Genomic DNA, 23,000 nt, shown 5'->3' with positions numbered 1-23,000 from the left:
AAGTGCAATTTTTTTCTTTTTCGGATGCCTTGCGAGATTGCTCCATCATCACAAGTGTTTGCTTCTTCGCATACTGAAGCTGTTGATGAAGTTCTTCCAAGTCTTGCGGTAAATTCTTACTCGAGGAATCTTCACCAAGTTCAGTATTAACAAGCGCTTTCTTCGAGCGAGAAGAAGTAGGCGAAATATCGGAAGGAGCAGGAGTTGGAGTATAGTTATCAAATATCAACTGAAAACAAAAGGTTCGACATCAATCATCAAGTAAAATAGAATTCCATTGATTTTCAGAATATTTCCAAGGCATTACAATGGAGGACACCCTAATGAGCTAGTGGGATAAGTGTCGCCAAAAGCTACTTTGTCGACAGCGTCAAAAGAAAGAAAGAAAAAGAAAAAAGAAGGAAAGACAGGGTGGTCTACTTGACGTCCGGCTTGGATGAGCTGGGAGCAGGAGTTGGCTTGCATCCGAGGTAGGCAAGGATTTTCTTCGCATTAGGCCTGGCAGCCTTGATCAAGGATTGCCACCTCTTCGTTTCCATTGTCATTGTGTCGCCAACTTTCGTCCAATCGACGTCTTGTTGGCTTTCAGCGACCAAGGCGATAGTGCCCTCGACGCCAACTTTCAAACCTTCTTGGCGAAGTTTAAGCCCAAGATCCTCTTGGGAGTTGAAGTGTTTGGTAAGTTTGGTGAAAATCTTGGGCTCCTGTGTCTTCAGGAAGAAATAAGGGAAAAGACGCGACAGACCTACTCTGGCTTCAGCAAGGCCTTCGCGTGCTTCCTCTGCATGAAATTCAAGAAGATAAAGCTCGTCAAGCAGCTGATCGCCTTCAGGACATTCCAAGTCAAAATCCTGATGTGTTTTCCCTACAAAAAAGCAGAAGGAAGATCGTCAAAAATTGCGCAAGGATAAAATTAGGCAACCCGAAGAAGTAGCAAAGGATTAAAGACTTACTGACAAAACGTCGACTTTGCAATTGCAAGCGACTGAGGATTTCAGCTTCACGAATAGTTTGCTCGGATATGTTGTCGCTTAAGGCAGTTTCCGCCTCATGAAGCCTTTTTCGAAGGTCTTCGACGGCGGCGGCATCAGCTTCAGCTTTCTTGCGACCTGCCTCGCTTTGCTCTAACTTAATAGCAAGAGCGTCAGCACGTTTGAGGGCTTCGGCAAGAGAATACCTCGGCTACGAAGGTTCTTCAAAATGGCGACAACAGAAGATTCTTGATTTTTGCGAGAGCCTTTGATCAAATACAAGTTTTTGCCCAAATGCTCGGGGGCTACTTTGGAAAAAAGGAAAAAAATCGAGTATGGCAAAATAGAAATGGCGAGAGCCTATGATCAAATGCAAGCATTTATCCATAGCCTCGGAGGCTACTCTCATCAGGAGCGCTGTTCGCGCACCCGATAGATATAAAAGTTCGAGAAAGAATGACAATATAGCGACACGAGGCATTAAAGTGTTGAGCCTACAACCAAGCACTAGTCCTTGGTTGTAGGCTCGGGGGCTACTCCCATCGGGAACGCTGTTCGCGTGCCCGATGAAATTATAAAAAAAAAAGAGAGAAAGAAGAAAAAAGAGAAGGGAAAGAAAGAAAGAAGTGAGTATATTTCGAGTTATATAAATAACTCTGCATATACTCCCATAGGGAGAGCAATATAAGTCATCCGTTGACTCAATAAAATGTGCTACTCCAACAGCCGAATAAGCACTCGACAATATATTCTCAGAACGCCAAAGTTGCGAATAAATTCTGAATGCCGCAAAACTTTGCGAAGGTAAGACCCCGGATCCGTTCTGCGTGGCGTGGCGCCGTCTCTGACGTCGGTTTGCTACTTTTTTCCGTATCAACAGATACGAAGAAAAATCCTAACGGACGCGTTAGGTACCCGATAAATATGACTCGGGACTCGACATAATGGTAAGACCTTAAGCGGCACGTGTCGAAGTTTACACCAGTATCCCGAGATCATGTCCAGGGACGTGATCTTGAAGTAGGTTTTTGCGGATTGCCACTAGAGCAGTTCTAGTACCTGATCCGTCAGAAGAACTAGCCCCAACTACCATTATCCCTGTACAATATAGAAATTCATATGCAAAGATATGTGATAAAGTTCAAAGTTATCGAATAAATATAAAGGTGGAGATTTTCCCTGACTCTACGATTTAAACAAAATCTCGGGGGCTACTGACATAGGCATCCTCAATGGGCCTGCCGAAGAAGGTACCCGGGGTTTACTGAAGGCCCACGAACCGAAGGATAAGAAGATTTGGAAGCCCAAGATGCTATTAAGGAAAGCTAGAGTTGTAATAGGAAGCATTATTTGTAATCTTGCGGGACGGGTTAGAAAACCTCCCGGACTCTGTAAACCTGTGTATCACAAATCCCTCGGCTCCACCTCCTATATAAGGGGGAGTCGAGGGACAAAGAAAGGATCGAATCGTCGTTTCACAAACCCTAGCTTTTACATCGTCGAGTACTTTTCAGCTGAAACCTTCGAGATCTACTTGACATCTACATCCAACGAAACCCTAGTCTACTACTTGTAGGCATTGACAAGTTAATCCCTTGTCAACGTTCCCCAAACGATAAATCTGGAGCGCTTTAGAGCATCTCCAGTCGCGTCCCCAAAGTGGCCCCCAAACGGCGCCAGATTGAGCATTTGGGGGACGCCTCCACTTCGTGCCGCGTTTGGGGCGCGTCGCTCCCCAGTCGCGGCCCTTAAACGCGCCCCCAAACATTTAAATAACTCTTTTTTGTTTTCGTTTTTGCATTTTCATTTCAATAGAGAGAAGAAATTTGTAGGTAGAATCAAGATTTTGAAAGTAGCGCAACATGTTGAAACAAATTAAACATAAAAACTGCTAAAAAAATATGTTCTAACTAATTTTTAAACTAAGCTACTTCTTCTTTGATGACCCCGTCTCGTCATCCTCACGGAGGCGCTTTCTGCTCGTCTCCTCTTCCGAAGAGGTAGTGGAGTTCGACGCATATGAGGAGCTTGTGTCCCCCTCCAACGAGTAGTCCTTGGTGTCTTCGTCATCGTTGGTGCACGATGGCTGCGCCTCTGCCTTCGCCTTCGCTCGGGCCCTTGCCTCCTTCTTTTCTACCACTGCCTCCTCAGTCGCCTCCTCCGTCTCCACCTGGCATCTTCATCCTCTTCATCTTCCTCCTCCTCGTCCTGGTCGTCGTCAGCAACAACGTCCCCCTCCTCCTCCTGGTCATCGCCGTCGCTGGCCTCTGCGTCCTCCTCCTGGTCGTCCGTCAGTGGGGAGCTAGAGCTGCTAGGCATGGTGGTTCATTCCCACCAATGGTGCCATTCCGGCGGCTTCCCCTCGCTATCGGAGTCCGATGGAAAAGAGAGGTTGCTCATGGTCAGAGATGAAGGGCGCCAGGCGGTTGGAGATCCGAATGCGCGGACGTACGGGTCTTATTAAGCGGGGATGGATGGCGGTGCAGATATCGAAGAGGGTTGTGGTTGCTCTTCCGCGGAGTTCGCGCTCCATTCCGTTGGTTCGCGCGTTGATCGACGCGGTTGCCACTCCGGCGGTTCCCCTTCCCGGCAGTTGGCTGAGAAGACGCATGCAGCACCGGTCGCTGCCAGGCAGGCCCGAGAGCTAGGTGCGACGAGATGTGTCACTGCGCCTCTGTGGAAATAACACAGTCATTGCGCGTCAATAACTTCCGTCGCGAGGTAGGCGACGATTGGGCGTCGTGTGTCAATGACGCGTCGGGCCTGCCACCACCCCCCCCCCCCGCCTGTTTTTCTCGCTCTGTCCGGCGCCCGGAGCGTCCCATGTGAAGCGGGGACGGGCTCGGGGTGTCGGACAGCGTACTGAGCCATGTCGGGCGAAAGGAACCTTTAGGGCGCTTAACTGGAGCCGATAAAATATCCGACGCGCCCCAAAAAAATTTGGGGACCCAGCTGGAGATGCTCTTAGGGCCGCTTCGGAGGATGGGATGCTCTAAAAACATCAAGCAAGATTACTGAGTGCATGATTGCCATGTGCTCTTTATGGAGTACTGAACTTCACAAAAGGATCCATTGTATGGTTGTTGCACGATATGATATCGAACTGTAATTAATGTTGTTCCTATTTAAACATGATAAGAGAAATAGAATATGATCATGATTCACAAAGAAGCACGATGTATATGTGAGCCCGAGAAAAGAGTAGATCCCAATCGTTACTAGGTTCATATTAGCACACACCACATTTTGATCTAATATACACGATTTTTTGCACTTAGTTGGTACTGCTTTTGCAATATAGCGTTGAAACTCACATACATGATCCTAGTACTTGGATGCATCAGGATTTGTGACAGCACCGATCTGCGCTTCGGCACGAAGAAACAATACTATGTTGGCCAGCTAGACATGGACTCTTCTTCAGTGATTCCCTGATTGACAGCAGGGATTGACATTTCTTGGGTTTCTTCATGTAAATGACACACTTGATCTGACTAGTAATAGCAACTTCACCTGGGAACAAATTGAAGGTTAATTCAATCCTGTATATTATCCAAATAAGTATATATTATTTAAAAAACATGTATTCAAGTGTTTCCAACAACTAAGAGACGATATCATGCCATTAAATTACTATCATAAAAGTCTTGTTTTTGTGTAAAACGACTGTTTAGAAATCTGGCAACCAAGTTACTTTGATCTAGTAGCTAAGTACTAGTAATCTAGAATGTAAGTGTTAATAATATGGCAATTATTGTGTCAAAAAAATAATATGGCAATTACCGATGAAAAACATTGTTGAAACATCTACTCACGAGGAAGCAAGCGGCGAAAACAAATCATCGATCTGGTATACGGTTTCAAACAACAGCACAATTCAATTGTGAGAATTAAGATAATCTATGTCAGTGTCATCGATCATCTGCATATATGAGAGAAGGGAGAAGGTGGGATGAGAACACGATGGACTATTATTTAGTGTTAATAAACTCTATAGTTATAAGGCATTTTTTCCTTTGTCCATATTACTTTCGCCACTCTAAAAATTGGCATTTTGCTTTCGCGGACGGAAGGGCAAAAATAAAAGCGAAACAACAAGCAAAATGCTAAAGTTTAGAGCGGCAAAAGCTCGTGTGTGGCAAAACAAAACAAAATTCAGCCCAGATCGCGCCGCTCCATCCCGCCTACACCACGCGTTCCCATCAACCACGCGTTCCCATCAACTTGTACAATGAAGGAATACAGACACATATTTACTCGTAGAGTGCCAGCTTGTCCTGGTCACCGGTCCGCCGGCGACGGCGTTTGCCCCCGCGCCGTGACCGGCCAGGCAGCGAGCCAGCGACCTTGGATCTAGCGGAGCAGCTGGGTCAGATAACGTTCACACCGAACCCACCATAACTTTGAAAATTACCGAGTCCACACCAACTAAACCTCGCAACTGCCAGCATTTCTATACCCCCGTCGTCTCAAGTCCCAAAATTCCTCGGCCAAGAGCAATCCACACTCTGCAAAGCTGCCGTTGCCATGGGCAACTTCGTGTCGGCAGGCGGCAGCCGCGGCGGCAAGATCGTGCTGCCTGACGGGACCGTGCGGGCGTTGGGGGAGCCCGTGTCCGTAGCCGAGGTCATGGTGGAGCACCCGTGCCATTTCGTCGTCGACGCGCGAGTCGTCTCCACCGGCGCTGCTGCCAAGGTCGCCGCGCTGCCGGCCGACGACGTGCTGCACGGTGCTGGGGTGTACGTAGTGCTCCCGGCGATCAGGGGCAGGGTCTCCGCCGACGAAGTCCGTCGTGTGCTCGCGACAGCATCTAGGCCACTGCCGCAGTGCCAGAAGGCTGGTGGACAGGGGCAGCAGAACGAGGCTCTGACAAGGATTGAAGGGCTTGGATATCACCAGCCGGAGTTCCTGAGCCGGGAGATGACGTCCAGGGGGGCATGGAAACCCAGCCTGAAGACGATCGAAGAACTGTGGCAGCCCAGGAAGATTCCTCATTGGCTCTTCTGAAGCCAATCGGACTCCTGCATTATGTGATTACGCGACTTTCTCTGTATCGGTTTGGGGCTACATATATCTGTATATATACATGGCAAAATAGAGCTTACATACATGCCCAATTTGGTACGCTCACACGTGATGCTGTTCTAAATTACACAGTTTCCAGAACAAAACGGAATGGATCGCAGGATCGTTCAGCACAGCTGAACGGGTACTGCATTACAGTTTAACATAATAGGAACCTCGCGCTGCAAACGTCAGGCCTGGTAGGCTTTACTGGCGATGGCAGAAGCGTACTCGGAGATCGTCTGATCAGGCGACTGCCTGAGGTGCACGATGATCGGGAGCAGGTCTGATGACCGCAGGAAGAGCCTGCAGACGGTGTGGTCGCACATCTTGCGCAGAGCGAAGAGCACGATTCTCAGTGGCGATTCAGTTAGAGCATCTTTTCTGCTGGGGCTCAGGGCAACCGTGGAGTAGTTGCTGACCAGCTTCAGTAGAGCCTGCACATGAATAAGTCCAGAGATTAGTGTCCGCGACAGCTAACGTTCAAGGAATGAAGAATGAGCAAATTAACATTGAAAACAAGACCAATGCATTAGATGGTTTTTTTGTTGATAAATGGTACAACTACATGCATTTCAGTTTTTGAACATGTATCTGACCCATTCAACTTCTTCAAATGATCACTTATCCTGCCATAGCCAGCTAGTAGCTTCACTAAAGTGGGGGTAAGATTCGGAGTATTAAATATCAGGGTCGTTTTCCTCCCTCGGTGCCAAAAGTGAAATTCTATGGACTGGGGGAACGTGAGTCATGAGTAAGCTGTGCCAAACCTGAATAGCGCCTTGGGAGACGATGTCTTCGCAGAGTATGTCAGAGTTCCTCACGAGATTACTTAGTGCCCCTGCAGCATTGCCTTTGGTTTTATCTTCCTCGGGAGCAAGAAGTAGCTTAGTGAGTTGAGGTATTGATCGTCTAAGTTCTTCATATAGCATGTCATTGTGATAAGCAGCATTGCCTACCTGAAAACGCAAATAGCTAATCAGGCTCCAAAATCAATCTCCAAAGCATTAGCAGGGTTGAGAAACAACCAGAAACATGTTTTTACGGACTTACAGCAAAACATGCAAACTTCCGCGTCCGTTTGTCAGGGTCAGAACAACGCTCAACTACAAGCTCAATTACCTTATTTGAGGCCTGTTCCCAAATAACAAGGTTAAATATCTCTGCCAGGATATTTCAATCTGAAAATAAATAAATGAACTTTATCTTACAAACGGAACATAGAAGTAGGGACTGTGACGGCACATGTTGCCAATGGCACTGCAAGCTTTTGCTCTTATATCAGGATCCTCGTTCGATAAAAAGTTCTTTAAAAATTCAACCATGCCTGCCTTGTCAATGGGCTCATAGAAGTCCTGAGACAATAGCGTAACTTGTGTCAATATATGTATATCCAACACAGCTTTGGTATCTCAATGTGACATCATTAAGCAAACCAAGACATGTGCAAACAGGCCAACAAAAGACAAACCTTTGACATGCGAGCAAGATCAGAAACTATCATGAGGAAGTCGAGCAAACTCTCCTTAGCAAGAGGACCTTTGAGTAGCTTTGCTACTCTACATGGATTTAGAAGACCTTCTCGTAGAAGCTTCAACGCAAGTGGACGATAGCCCACCATTTTGGCCACAATGGCCAAGGGCCTTGCTATGTCTTCCATATTGAGATAATCAAGACAGCGAAGTATACATCCAGGGACACCAACCTGAAAAAGAAAGGAAGAGAGGAGTTATGGAAATGTATACTACTGAATAAGAGCAAGATTAGAGCCAGTTGGTCATACCTCCAGGAGGACTTGAATGTACTGAGGCATGTTATGCTCTATAGTTTTAAGCATTTCCTTGTTCTCAGTACCAATTCTTCCCCCAGGTGATGCAATGTTGAGGAGAAAGCCACTATTGATGGATGCCGCTGTTGATGGCATGTTTGGAGAGCTCTGCACTGCAACAAATGGAAATGCCAAAACATCAACAACTGCATTTATCAGTTCCCGTACTCCTCTTTTCCCACCACCAAGGCCAGTCCAAGCTGACAACGCCTTCAGGTGCATATCAGAGAGCATGTCAGTCAAAAGCTTTACATGTTCCTTTTTATACAAAATTTCACGGAAAACACCACCAGGAAGGCATTGAGATAAAGTTGACAGAGTCCAGGCAACTCCCAATGGTGATAATCCACTGCGGTGTGTTGAACCTTCTTTCCCATCAGAAGGTTCCCTTGAGAATCCGTCAGTTAGCAAGCGAATGAGGAGCTGAGGAATACCAACGGAGCAGGCTTGTTCGACAGCCAATGGTCCGCCCCATTTCAATCTAAAATCTAACAGCCCAATACTCCCATCACGAAGGCCAAACAGATTCAGTAAACCAGCATTATATCGACAAAGTTCCTCACTTCCATCAGATAGCCAAAGCTTCAGCAACGTGTGCAGTGTTGCCATACGAGGAAACAAAGCAAGCGCAGTTTCACATAGAGAAGATCTGGCTTGCCCTCCATTTTCAAGTGCAATAAGTGTTGATAGTGCAAGTGTTGCAGATGCACAGTGTGGCTGCAGGCAACTCTTCACTGTATCATCGGCTGAAGAGAGGTGCGCGAGAACAGAAAGCCTGGACCGCTGTTTCTTGTTTGAACTTGTTAAAATAATTGATGCTGAAGATTTCCCATCCAACTTTAGACATGCTGCTATTGTTGCCAATGCCAGACAACAGTGCACTACTAGAGCATGAGGATTGGACAGTTTGCATTTCTGATTACTGTTCTGCTTTGACTCGTTTAAATATGAGCCACACAGTGACAGCAACGAAAACATATCAGATACAATAGTCCCATCTCCACCATAATCTACTTCGTTGGCATCTGATGATGAATTCAATGGACCACACATAATAGCACAGAAAGTTGGATTCAGCAGGCAGGCCCTTGCGATGAGCTGAAAAACAAATTTTAAGTGCATTAGGAATCATACAAAATTTATGTAGATTCAGTAACAACTGGAAATGCGCTAAATTGCACTTTCAATGCAGAAAATGTAATAAGCTCACTTATCGATAGGAGTATAATTTAGACATAATATAAGATGTTATTAGAACCAGTATAGGAGTATACTGGTCGTAATAACATCTTATATTGGGACAGGGGGAGTATAATTTAGACATACCGCAAGCTCTAAAAGTATCACATCAGCCTATAACCTCAATTATGGAAATTTACTTTATGTTCTTTCTTTCATGGAAAACTAAGCTCACATGGATTTCATTCTTAATCATGTTCGAGAAGAAAACTAGAACTAGGGAAACCGAACATTCTCACAATTTAGCTTAGTTGGACCATATAAGATGAGAACATCAGGTGAGGCTGCTTGTGAGTTCGCCCACAAGCTGACGAGATCAAATATAGCAATGGAGTACAAAGCAGTAGTTGGTTGGAAACAGTGGAAACAAGTGCAGAACCTATTATGTTAGTTAGAACTCAAAAAAAAGTCCTATGGAGAGACTTATTTGCACATAGATTAACAAGCATGAGAGAACTACCTGAAGAGAAGCATGGATAGCTGACTCTAGACCATTATGCAAGCAGTGGTAAACAGCAATCTGCATTGGTCGTGAGGCCAGAAATGATTTGACAAATATGGCTATTAGACTAGTAGAGTTTGAATCTGGCAACAAATCTTGCTCTTGCATTTTACCATCCAACTTTGAGTGACCTTGTCGCCATGAACTAGCTAATGGAAATGAAAAATTGCGTGTGCCAAGGGATACAATGTCAACAGCATGAGCTAGATACCAAATAGCCTTGCATGCCTCACATGCTGCTGGTACCATGTTAGTAGAACCTGATATTATGTCTGAACCTGAAGCTATTAGACACTCGCACAAGAGTTCTAGTAATTGTGACTTCCTTGCATGATCAATAATGTTGATGAGGCTTTCTTCAACTTGATTCGGACCCTCAGAGGAGATACTCTTTTTCAACACAGAAATAACCCGAGATAACATCAGAGCAAGACATGCAGTCGACTCACGGGATATTCTTCCAGATGGATCAACTGTGGAAGCTAGAATCTGCATATCAAAACCCTTAGCTAGTCAGGACAAGGAAAAAAAAATCAGACAATGGAGACTGTGGTGAGTAGCAAAGTGTCACCTGTGAATAAAGATCATACATGGCAGACCAGTGTCTGCCATAAGAACTTAGCACAGCACCTTCACTTGTATCAAGCAGCTTACGTGCTATAGCTAGGCACTGCCAACAAACACATTGTTAAACAGTACAGATTATAACATGAATATATCATCACAATTACTTGTATCTGTTCAAAACTATTATTTGCATAGCATGTACTACCTCCATCCGAAAATAAGTGTCTCAACTTTTTCTAGATACGGATGTATCTACAACTAAGATGTGTCTAGATACATCAAAACTAGGACACTTATTTTTGGACGGAGGGAGTACTTTATATGCTAGGTCAAAAGAATTAAGAGTTTGCTTTCGGTTGCACTTCCCAATTCAAATGTTTCAAAAGAATATGAAATTCTGGATGTCTGATGTAAATACCTTCACTGTAAGACTGTAAGCAGCTGAAAGCTTCATTCTGATAATGAGAGCTGTGAACTCAAGAAGCATAGAGATGATGTCATCAATTGCTGCACAGGAGTGATAAGACCCAGCTTCAATTAGATTTTTAATAATTCTGAGTGACTGATTTGCACCATCAAAATCCAATTCCCTGCGAAAGTTGACCAAGCATAAATTGCAGTTAGAAATGACGATAAATCGGAACAAAGTACAGCTGGTAACTTTAATGTTGAGTGAACTAGTGAATGATTTTCAGTTCTACAATTCAAGCTTCTCATCCAAATAATCTGTGTGATAAAAAAATCTATGGACAAACTCCATGGATATTTTTTTATAGATTAGAACATATACCACTAAAATGATGCCAAAATTGTGTAGCAAATACATGAGGAGATAGGATGCATACAAACTAACAGAAAAACATATGAGCACTGTTCTTCAGAAATTACATGGATATTTGTGGATAGCGACCATAATGTAAGTTCTACAATAGAAACAATAATCTGAATAGCTCATGTTGAATGTAAAAGCATGAGCTATAAATCTACCTCGGGGAACTAGGAGGATTGCTCAACCATTTTTTTATGGGACCGAGGATAGTCAACAATGCTTCACTATCTTCAATAATGCTGCTAGCACCGTTTACTGTTTGTGAAGCCTTTTCCAGCTTATCTAAAGCCGTACACACTGCAATGCAGTAAAAAAGTTGGTGCTGTTTAGTATGTCTGTAAATTATTAATGAAACCTTACAGTGAAATAATTATAAGTTATTAAGCCTTAAGAAGCTACAGCAACTACTGATGGTTGTTCCAGGTGGGGTCTGATTATTCGAGATAGCAAGGCATTGATCAATGCAGCTTCTACCAGATGTGCAGGTACACGCAAGATAAACATAGATTGCTAAAAGTTGCTCAAGGTTGTCCAATTAGCTATAAAGGATGGTTTGCTTCATTTGTGGGATGCGGATGTAATGTACCATCCTGTATATTACCACTCTCCATGAACGAATAGGTCCTGGTTAAGTAACACAATCTCTCTTCCTAAAGAAATACTATTTATTATGACAACGGTGAAGTTACTACAATCAGTCCAGCATTGTCTTTTCCTTGATGTCATATGTCCCTCATACGCTATTAGCAATACAATATTAGTTTTTTTACGCTAGCAATACAATATTAGTTTTCCACCACGAACCATCATTGGCTGAAAGGTCACCTACATTCAGCATAGATATATTCTACCATTAATACCTCACGAACTGTGAAGAACAACTCCCAAAAGATGGCGATTAGTGGCATATGGCATATTCATTTCACATAGGTCATCTAATTGCACGGTCCATAGACAAAACCATGACTGTTCTGGTCAAAATTAGTGCCATGATAATTATTACTAGCAAGTCGAACTTGTGCTTGGAAGAGAAGATACCTGATGGAGCACCAGAAATAGCACCAGCAGATGAACCGTGATCATTGTCGGTAGCTGGCGTAGGGCCATCTTTTTTATTGCTTATTTTATTATCGTGGTCAGTTTCTCTATCGGTAACAGTATTTCTACCTGCCAAACATTCATATAAGTTTAGTTAACATGTGGAACTCTCTAAGACTGAACATATTTAGAATTCAAATCATTACTTGGTGGTTCAGCGGCAGATGATTGGTTCTTTGATGTTTGAATTTCATCTTCCTTCCTGGTAGCCTCAGATATTTTCACTTCAAAAGGTGTGGATTGGGTGTCCTAGAAAATTGACAAAAAATCATTAGCTTCATGATATATGTGGTATACAAGCATATGGTTTCTTATTTCAGAAACCATTTTTTGGAAGAAATAATTCAAGGCGCTTGCACCTACTAATTCAACTGATTCATCTTTGACGAACGGGTGCTCCAACAAAGCTGGCCAGGTTAGTCTACTTTGAGGCAACTGTTAACAGTTCAACACCATATAAAGCATTAGTGAAGAAAAGGTGGAATCAATATATTAAATAACTGTGCATAGTGGGGAAAAAATCAGTTAGGACCTTGTTAAGTAAACCCTTCAAGAAGTTCTTAAAGTTTGCACTCATATTATCTGGATATTTCACAGGATCCTGCCATGACAGAGAGAGCATATGATAAAAAGAACTAACAGCAAAATTCAGAGAGCAAATATTTGGAAACAAGCAGTAAACAGACCAACCTTGACAATGTGTCGTATAAGTGCATAGACTGAATTTGTATAAAAGGGGGGCTGACCAACAAATAGTTCATACCTGGCCATCGAAACAAAGGCTAGCTTGTTGAAAGTAGGTACACTGATAGAATTATCAGACACTAAGTAGAAACCAACTATAACTGTAAACTACAGTACAAAGTACCTCAAAGCGAGCAAGTTAGGTTATAACAAAAATATGCTTTATAGAAAGAGTAGAACCATCCACTTGCTACAGAAATCCATAATTAAACATAAAAAAACAGATGAGCTCTTCATGATTAAATTGTGTGCTCAACTGGACAAAGTAAAGTAAATAAAAATGAGGATGGAGTTACATAGCCAGCGTTGTTCGGAATTTAGAAACAAAAGGTTATATTATCTGGAAAAAAGTGTATGCATCAAACTGGCATGGGATCAGATATTAAGGTGAAATAAAACAAATCAATTTGCTCTCGCTCTTACTTCATACAATGCTTGCGTTAGAGCATGTTTGGATTAACATTTTTTTCACTTATCTTTAAGACTCTAACCATGTTGGCAATATAAATTTCATTCCAAAGATTCTCTAGCTCAGGCATTGGTGGAATGATATTATGGTGTACAGGACACACGAAAAGAAACACGGCTGCAGAATGGAGTACACAAGAGACTATTTGTAAAGTAGCATCATATAATAGGAAGCAAAGAAGAAGAGTTTACGTACAAGATGACCCCAAGGGACCATAAATCTGCCGTGTGGTTATATGGTTGTTCCCTCACAAGTTCTGGAGCCATATATAGTGGTGTTCCTGGGTGAGAGAAGCATGCTTAGTGAAATGGACAACTGGCAAAAGGGTCTCATAATTGTCACGAAATACTATGAAAACGTCCATGTTAGTATTACCATGGGTACCAAATTCCACAATAAGCTAAACAAGAACCAATGAGATGATCAACTAGATGCAGTCACGCTTTTTAAATAATGGTGGCAGTTCTTGAAAGTAGTAAGTATTAAGTCAACTCCAAAATCTAATGACAGCTCCATATAAATTATGCTCGATAACTAACACAAGCAGACATTTTATGTTAGAAAACCAACATCTTAATGATCATGCCCAATGGCCAATACAAGTCTACACTAATGAATTTACAAGATCAGTGATAGTTTCTGTTCAGTAATCGAGGAAACATACCAACAGATGCATACAGGGAGGAAATGATTTTGTAAGAAAATAAGCTAGCAAGCAAAGATGGAAGGTACCTTTTATAGAACGTAGCACAACAGTATTGGCCGACATGGCACGAGCAAACCCAAAATCACAAAGCTGTGGATACAGCAGGAAAAAAATCAATCAGAACTCCAATCATAATACTGTAATCGATCATTAATTCTGGAACAAGAACAGTAAACAAAATAGAAAATGCCATAAAATAACAGTAATTAAATTTATACCATATCATCAGTTAGATCTTTCACACAAGCAATTTATGAAAAGACATGGCTAGCCAAGCAATTTATACTCCATCAGACCATGAGATATTAGACTATTGCACTGTATAAGTTATAACTTTGTACCGATCAAGTAAATATTTAGGTGGTGACTACAATAACAACCATTTTATCTGAAGCATGTGAATACAAGAAAATTCCAAAGACTTCTTGTGACGATCTAAAACTATTACCATACACAGCATAGAATATACCTTGACAATAGATCCTTTTCCAATAAGGATGTTCTGAGGTTTCATATCCCGATGGATAATACGATTGGAGTGCAAGTAATACAATGCTTTTACCTGAAATGAGGGCACACGCTCAAACCACGAAGGCAATAAGTTGTAGACTAGCATGGTTCGTAAGGAGAAAAACAAGGTCAGGTCCATACCAGCTGCTTAGCGATTGCTTGAACTTGTTCTTCTGGAAGGCATTTATCATCCTCGAGCACCTCAAAGAGCTCTCCCTGAAACAGCCATTGCCCCATATTAATACTGAAGTTTGGCCAACCCAAGTACAACGAAACCAAACCAATCATTGGCGAGAAAACACACTGTGATAAGAAACACCTAGCAGTGTACCTGTGCGAACTCTGTGACGACACAAAACTCCTGAGGGGTTTCAAAAGCATCGATCATCTCAATTATATTCTCGTGTTTGAGTTTCCTCAGAATCTACACACAAAAAATGGATGAGAGCAAACATTGAGATGGTGAATTGAGATAATAAACGCCATATTATGAGATAATAACAAATGCAGCTACATGGGAACTATTGTCAATTTCTGGCTATATGTTAATCGCTTGTTCCATACATGACACGTCTCATGACTGTCCCACTGACTGAAACAGAGATGGTTATAGCAGCAGTTACCTCGATCTCCTGCCTTAGGTTGTGGATGTCCTTGTCGCTCTTCCCATGCTTCAGAATAAACTTCATGGCGACCGTCTGAACCGAATTCAGCCAGGAGGACGGATTAAACCAACTTTATACGGAGAAAAAAAAACCTCACAAATGGTTCGCTCCTTCCGGAAACCAGTAGCGAGGAGGGGAACCGAACCTGTCTAGAGTACTTGCGCCTGCCCTTGTAGACCTTCCCGAAGGACCCCTCCCCGACGAGCTCCACTACGTGGTAGTCCTCCACCCCCATCTGCCGCAACCCTCGCAAAACCCTAGCCCCAACCAACACCAGGGTCAGAGACGCCCCCGAATTCGAGCGGCGCGGGCAGAGGAGCGGCGGAACCGAACTCACCGTGGGCTGACGACGGATTGGAGCGGCACGAATCGGGGCGGAGCGGAGCTCCCCCGCCGCCAAGCCGAATCCGGCCGAGGCGAGGTGGGGAGAGGGCCTGAGGCTGAGGTTCGGGGCGAGTCGATCCGCTCGCGGCGTGGATTGGGGGCGGATCGGCGGGGGCGGCCGGAGCAGCTCGCCTGATCTGCGTAGGCAGCGGCCTCCCGTGCGCTCGCTCTGGAGTTTGGATTTGGAATTTCGAAATGGGGATTCCCTTTGGCGAGGAGCAGCGGCTGTGGGGCTTAAATATTTTCCCGCTCGCTGCGGGAATTTAGCCCGGTGAGGGTCAAAACGGCTCTCTTCAGCCTTTTGGGCCGCCGCTCGAAGACATGGCCAGCACGAAACGGGCGGTCAATCCTATTCACCGCCCGCAACGGGAGCCAGCCAGGCCTGGCCCATTTAGCGCTTTTTTTTCTTCTTTTTATCCGTTTTCTTCAGTCTGTTTGTCATTGCGATTTTTTTTTTTGTTTTTTGTTTCAGATGTTTTTTTTCTTTTCTTTTGTTCGTTTTCTTAAACTGAATTTTTTATTTTTAACTTTTTTAAAGTTTGAACATTTTCCAGATTTGAACAACTTTCAAATTTCCAACATTTGAACGTTTCTTCAAAATTTCAAAAAATTCTTTCTAAATTTGATTTTTTTAATCTGAATTTTTCTGAAGTTGATTTTTTTTTTAGATTTTAATATTTTCAATATTTATACATTTTCAATTTGAACATAAAGAAAACACACAAAACAAACTTACATTAATGCGGCCCATGAAGTGGTTGCGCTTCAGTAGCATCGTGCTTGCTCCCGCTAAGAGCGGCAAATAGGCGCCCCGTCAAAGGCGCGTGTGTGCTCAACTCCGTCGCTCGGGAGAGGCCGCGGCCTACGAGCAAAGGATTCAGATGAAATGAAGGAAGCAGAAAACCCCTCAAAAGAAGAAGAAAAGAAGAGAGCAATGGGGATTGTTTTCTCATACTTATATAATTTTATAGATAGAAGGATAAAATAAGTATGACTCGGTGCAAATAAGGAGTGTACTATCAACTTGATACCTGGGATAGTTCGAAAGCAACCACGCAATTATAAAGCAAAAGAGCATATCCTAAACTGAGAAAGTTGTAATGTCTCAACTAACACCGGTCATCTACGGAGATCAACAGCTCGCATGAACTTCCATTGTCAACGCGCCATCCACCGTTCATGCGAGAATGGAGGTGGTGGATGGTGGGACTTGATTCGAGGAAGGCACCATCTTGGATTCACCAGCGGCAAGCCCATATGTCCCCAACCAACTCGTGAACATGAAAAATAGCGAGACGCAAACAAGGACTAGACTCTTGTGTCCGGTCAAAGGAACTAACCCACACGCGCGCGTAATGGAAGAATCGGACTACCAGCACTCTTTGAATTAGGGAAAACTGGTTTAATTCTCCGTCCACTCGGATAGATCACCATCAAAAACCTTGTGCGGCTTCACTTTTGCAATCACGCCGATCGGCACTAGGATAGATCAAATTTGAAGCCAACTCAGCGAAGACGAGACCATGAAATCCGAAGATATGGAAGAACATTTGAAAGCAGGCAAGGAGAGAACAAAAAAGAAAGAATTGACGTCCAAGATATCATTTCAGCTAGGTCGGCAAGTCGGCCACGAGGACCTAGCTAGGGAGGAGAATCTTGATATAGAGAGGCAGGCAAGGCACCTAGGAGAATCGATGGCTATGTCAGGCAAAGAATAAGAGACCACAAGGAAACAAACAGCAGACTCCTGTTGGGATTTTGGGATCCTCAAGAAAGGAATATGGCCGACTGTGACAATGACACGCGGGACCAGGCTCCACTCGCCTTTGTCACGGCATATATGTTGGCAATTTGCCACCGTTCGGCATTGTGTCTGTCTACTGTCCGAGTGTGTGTCATACATACAATGTTTCATCAAACTTTACGAATTCATCGATTCGTCGTTTTATATGTGTATTTTGTGGTGTTCAGATAGCTACCGGCAGGTTCTTACAAGTATATATACTCGTACAGTCGTACTCACGTGCAACATCATGCTCTTTTGCTTGACGAATGCATGGTTGCAACGTACTGTATGTGCGTATATATTCATGTGTGCCTGCAGGTTAGTACAAATAAAAGCAGCTAGCCTGCATGTATAAATAACAGGTAGTGCTCCAAATTAGGAGTCTTGTGTAGGTACCGATGATCTCACCTTGCAAGCAAACCACTCAATCCCCATGGCCTGGTGAGACAGAAACGGAAGAGCATATTGCCACAGTACTATGCCTCACAATTGGAAATATTTAAATCATCTCTTAACTATACTAACCGGGAGCAGCGTTTTGGCTCTGAGGTGCACCCTGCATTTATTTTGAATGGATTTTGAAATGTCAAAAGAAAAATTAAAAAAAATGTCGTGTGGACACCTTCACAACATTTGAGTGCACCAAGTCGTTTCACGGTAAAATGACTTTTTGTGTGATCCACGCAAAGAAAACAAAATTTAGTACGAAAATAAGTGTTTGCCAGAGATATTTGTTTGTCTTTCTAATTGGTGTATAGAAAAGTTGTCGTTTTTTTGGCGATACCTTACGTGCGCATACAGAATATCGATATGCACCTAGGATATGTACAAAAATCGAAATATTTTTTAAGATATTTGTTCCTATTTTGAAATGTACATTTTGTGTAAAGAGAGCATATGCACCTGAGATCAAAGTGAACTTCAGATACTAACTATCTTTATAAAACCTTAATTTTCCAATTAAGCCAAGTCGATAAATCATCCACGAGGATGAGAAATTCGATGGAGAGATACGAGGCAACGAATAAGTGAGACCACATGAAAATAGACAAGCTACTGCTACAAGTAACCCCAAAGAGATCTCCAACCCAAGGAATATGGCCGTCTGCGTGAATGACATGTGGGGCCAAGGTTCGCTCGTCTTTAATTTCTTTCTGACAAGTCATCTGTCTTTGCTCATTTTGCAGGAATAGTCGTTGTTGTTTGTATGTGCATTCTCGACAAACTATTTATCAATGACTGAAGAATATGAACTTTCTACTTATGATGGTCATGAATTGAATTACAATCAAATTATACAATTCAAACAATTAGGAACTGGAGTGAAAATAAAATAGACGAAGAGAAATCATCGAATTCAAGAACTATTACTGATTACTAAACTCATAAGTGTGTTCTGAATATTTGTGAACTCGTTCTTGTCATGGGTTCCCAACCTGAACCACTAGTTTCGCTCGCACCTGCTCTTCTTGCACGTACCTTCCGTGCATATCTCGCAACATCAGGTTCTTGCTTCACGCATTGCACGGCTGGAACGTACGCGTGCTCGTCACGTGCATCTTGCGGTCGCAATTGGAAAGCGAATAATCATTTTCCATACTTACTAATTATACTCTTAACTCTACATAGTATATTGCCAAAGGAAATTCATAAATGAGTACCATCTTTCGAAGGCCTGAAATTTCCCAAATCTGAAACGCATGACTGAATTTATTGCATGCCACCTTTCTCTTGCCTTTTTTTCCTTCTTTCCCTACATCCACAAGCATGATATATTTCTCTGCTCCCCTCTCTCTATATATAGAATCACGTCGATTCACACGTTTCTCCTCATCCCACATCTGCTGCTCGATCGTCTCTTCCCTCCCGGCCGTGCCTCGTCTCCATACAGTGCCGAGGTTCTCCCTCACCTAACTCCAAATCTCTGCACCCACATGTTTAAATAGCCTCAAGTTTTCGTATGTTCCAGGGTCTGAAACTTGCTTCTTCCTCTTCTTTGTTTTGTGTTCGTCAGGGAGAGGATCGATCGATCAGATGGCAGGCTGCAACGGCAACTCATCCGCCTCGCCCGTGGAACAACAGGTACTTTCACGCCATCTCTTTGAATTGAATCCATCCCCTGTTTCTGAAACTGTTTCCGATGAGACGCCAATCTCATCTGGGAAACCCACCAATTTCTAGGGGAAATTTTCCTTGAACTGCTCGCAAGTATCCTTCTGTAGTTATTGTTGATTGATGTTCTCTTCAGCTTTGTTTGTCGCTGTAATGTCGATTGTAGAGGATCGGTTATCTGAAGATTGTAGGGACGGTAGGTGATGTTTCTCTATTCATGCCTGAACTCTGCTGGGATCCAAGTACACCCGTATAGTTCTGTTCAATTTTGTTAGTAGTTCGACAGAGAACACTTTTATTTAGATGGGAAATCGGAGCCACCTTATTCGAATCGCACCCCAGCCAGTCAATGTAAAGTTATTCTTCTGCTTATCCCCAACAGCTAGACAACAAAACCAGTCAATTCATGCGTGTCAATGGGCAAAACAGTAGTACATATCAACCATATAATCACTGCGTCAACTTTACACGTTTTTTGTTTTGTTTTGTTTTGTTCTGAAGAATCTCTTGCACTGAAGAAAAAGGATAACATTGCAGTCCAAGCTCCAACCTTTCGAGTAGATTTAGCGGAATAGTTTCTGGAATTATGTCCATGTCAGGGCGGCTTTGTTGTGGGGTCACTATCTATCAACCTGGCGTGGCTCAGATACTTCTAGTGCTCTCCATATATGAAATCATGCATTGTTGGCACCCTGCAATTACTAATGATGTATGCAGAGCTTTTTCTTTAAGTGAAAATGCTTGGTTCGAAAAAGTTTGATATCATTGGGAAGCACACGGGCCGGAGAAAACGCTTCGCTCGGCTCGCTCTCGCCCCCCGCGCGGGCGAGAGGGAGCAAACCCTAGCGCCGCCGCCCGCCCTCCCTTCGCCTCCCCCTCCCCTCCGCCGCCGCCGGCGCGTGCCGCCGGGCGTTGCTCGTGTGGTGCCGGCGGCGGCGGCCGGCCATTTCCCGCGCGCGTGGCAAGGAGGCGCGGCGCTCGGCGCCCGCGGCGCGTGTCCCTAGGCTAGGTGCTCGGTCCGGCGCGGCCGCGTGGTTCTCGAGGCGGAGGTGCTGCTCCTTGGCGGCGGGGCGGCGAGGTGGCCTGGCGGCGGGGGCAGCGAGGTCGCGGGCGGGCGGCTGGGCCGCCGCGCCTCCCGGCCCGGATCCGGGCCCTCCGGGCCCCATCCGGGTTGGGGTGGGCAGCCTCGGGTCCGGGTGCTCGCTCCCCGGAGGTGGAAGTGGGGCGTCGGCGGGGATGGGTGGTGGCGGCGTTGCTCGCCGGCCGGCTGCACGCGTGGCGGCGGAAACTTTACGGGCCAGGCGGGCCTGGCCGGGCCAGTAGGGGCTCGGTGTTTCTGCTGGCACGTCCGGTCTGCTACCGCGATGGCGGTGGAGGATGTTCCCTCCCGCGCGGCGGCAGTGCTGCTTCCCCTGACCCTGTTGTGCCCCTCCTTCCCTCGAGGCCTCGTGTCTGGGACCACAGTGCGACGGCGAGGATGGCTTCTTGATCGTGGTGGCGCATGCTGGTTGGTGGCGGTTGGGTGGAGCGCTTCGAGTTGTCCGAGGTGATGGTGGTTTGGGGATCGGGAGAAATCCCTGTCGGCTTGTTCGACGCCGACGCGGCGACGCTCGCGGGTGTCGTCTTTCCTTCTCGAAGGGCGTCGGGGGTACCCCTACCCTATCCTCTCCACATACGGGGGGAAACCCTAGGACGAGTCCGGGCAGCAGCGGCGTCTTCGTCGCCTCCTTGTTGAAGGTGTTGCTTCGTATGCGATGACTCGATGTGCTAGGAAGCGGTGGGACTTCCCGGAGGGCGCAGCGATTGCGGGCTATCTTCGTTTTTCGTCAATCTATCGGTGTCGGCATTAGTTTCTTTTATATTTTCTCTCTTCTTTCTTTTGGGCTTGATGTGCTGTTTGCCCCAGCGTTGCTTGCTATCTTGTATCGGTTGGTTGCTATATTAATATAGCGGGGCGAAAGCCTGTTTCGAGGGAAAATGCTTGGTTCTGGGTGCTGATTCCTTGATTGTTCTCACACGTTATCTTTCTCTCATGCTTATTCAGCGTTCTGGAGAGAAAGAGTACACACCAAACTTTGGTTGTATTCTGATGTTTGAGCCAGTATATTGCACATATGACGTGCCGTTTTTCAGTTCACTGAAATCTCTGTTTTTGTTGAATTGCAGACGGTCACTGAGAGCAAGTTCGGAGGAATTGCACCTAAGAAGCCTCTGATTTCAAAGGTACCGACACCACGGACAGTCATGAATTAGCTTGACTTGTAATACACTCTATCATCATGGATTTCTTCATGGCATTCGCTCCATAGAGAATAAAAATATTGTATCACGGTAGCGTCAGCAGCTGGTACTAGTATGCAACTATTTTCTGAAACTAAAATAGAGTCTAAAGCGCTGAAGAAATATAGTCTGAATTAGGATCTAAACTATTTTGCTTGCATTCTACTACTTCAGGACCATGAGCGCGCCTATTTCGACTCCGCAGACTGGGTCCTCGGCAAGGTACATGCAATGCAAAAACTGAATATCACCTACTGCCTTGACAAGTTAGACATTCTACCAACAGAATTCCTTATCTGAATCATGTGTTTTCTTTCGCTTCAGCAAGCTGCAAGCAACAGTGCACAGGCCACAGCAATCGAGTCCTTGAAGCCAAAGCTAAAGGTAAGTCGCAAAAAGGACAGTGCTAGATTCTGTTCAGCTCAACTGCACTGCAATACACTGCACTACAAGTTATCTATCATTCGGAGCTGAACTGCGGTGTAAGCAATAAATCCATCTCCTCTATTCTTTGTGTGCAGAGGACGCCCCATCACCAGCTTCCCCCTCGCAAGCCGGCCTGCGCGTCCAGCTGATCGAGCGAAATGTGACAAGGTAAGCGACATTCTTCGCAAGTTCCCATGATACTGAAAGCTTCCTTTTGTAGCTCCAACTACGTTTCTCAACTTTACATTCTTTATCTGATCATCATGCAGGTTGTGGGCTGTGGCATCACCAGAGTAGCCGAAGCAGTCAGGGAAATGGAAGAAGCTGGCATTAATTTGTGGTTTAGTTTGTTGCGTATGTTATGGAGCGCTAGATTCAGGGTTGAAAATCTGCAGTTGGGACTCTTGGTTCTTGCAGCTTGAGACTGTCAGAATAGGCTAGAAACATACATTTGTTATGGCTTCGGCAGTTTGGCTTCAGATGTTGTTTGGTTTCAAATATTTTTCTGTCCTTAAATTAGCTCAGTATCTCTGGAAAACAGTACTCCATATTTCGTATCTACCCGTTGCCATTTCGAACTTTCAAATAATCATGAAAAAATTGATTCATGTAGGCCGTGCTATAGCTGAGCCAGTAACTGAAAGAGGCTGCGAGTTTGGGTGAGCCCGATAGGACAATGAGCCACGAAATCTGTCAGAGGCTGGCCCTTCGAACTTCTAGCTGTAGTCCCTCATGATTTGACGGGCCAGTTGTAGTCCTTGCAAGGCCCTTAAAGAAACAATTTGGGCCTCCAAGTGTTGTAAAACATTGCCGGCAAAAC

At 44.5% G+C, this 23,000-nt stretch overlaps 3 protein-coding genes across 3 annotated transcripts; 2 read left to right on the top strand and 1 right to left on the bottom strand.

The window, feature by feature from the left end:
- Positions 1–5,498: 5,498 nt before the first annotated feature.
- LOC124675277 lies at positions 5,499–5,978 on the top strand. Its single transcript, XM_047211342.1, has one exon. It carries the CDS (start codon positions 5,499–5,501, stop codon positions 5,976–5,978), a length of 480 nt encoding a protein of 159 aa, XP_047067298.1.
- Positions 5,979–6,091: 113 nt separating this feature from the next.
- LOC124673215 (serine/threonine-protein kinase TIO-like) lies at positions 6,092–15,427 on the bottom strand. The gene is made up of 21 exons (XM_047209332.1): positions 15,338–15,427; positions 15,151–15,225; positions 14,859–14,951; positions 14,669–14,743; positions 14,487–14,579; positions 14,044–14,107; positions 13,507–13,591; positions 12,789–12,861; positions 12,631–12,699; positions 12,456–12,533; positions 11,587–11,605; positions 11,159–11,297; positions 10,590–10,761; positions 10,176–10,274; positions 9,563–10,093; positions 7,819–8,961; positions 7,507–7,740; positions 7,247–7,390; positions 7,089–7,169; positions 6,806–6,994; positions 6,092–6,472 (listed from the first exon to the last, which is right to left on the bottom strand). Exons 1-21 carry the CDS (start codon positions 15,425–15,427, stop codon positions 6,227–6,229), a joined length of 3,792 nt encoding a protein of 1,263 aa, XP_047065288.1. The 3' UTR covers positions 6,092–6,226.
- A 3,718-nt stretch (positions 15,428–19,145) lies between these two features.
- On the top strand, positions 19,146–22,699 carry LOC124678193. Its single transcript, XM_047214106.1, has 7 exons — positions 19,146–19,260; positions 19,377–19,444; positions 21,641–21,697; positions 21,929–21,976; positions 22,079–22,138; positions 22,276–22,348; positions 22,450–22,699. The coding sequence occupies exons 2-6, from the start codon at positions 19,397–19,399 to the stop codon at positions 22,327–22,329; spliced, it is 267 nt and encodes an 88-aa protein (XP_047070062.1). The 5' UTR covers positions 19,146–19,260; positions 19,377–19,396; the 3' UTR covers positions 22,330–22,348; positions 22,450–22,699.
- The last annotated feature ends 301 nt before the right edge of the window (positions 22,700–23,000 follow it).

The sequence above is a fragment of the Lolium rigidum genome, chromosome 7 (genome assembly GCF_022539505.1).
Source record: "Lolium rigidum isolate FL_2022 chromosome 7, APGP_CSIRO_Lrig_0.1, whole genome shotgun sequence".
Lineage (NCBI taxonomy): Eukaryota > Viridiplantae > Streptophyta > Magnoliopsida > Poales > Poaceae > Lolium > Lolium rigidum.
The sequence above is the reverse complement of the archived record's forward strand: the minus strand, read 5'-3'. Positions and strand labels throughout refer to the sequence as shown.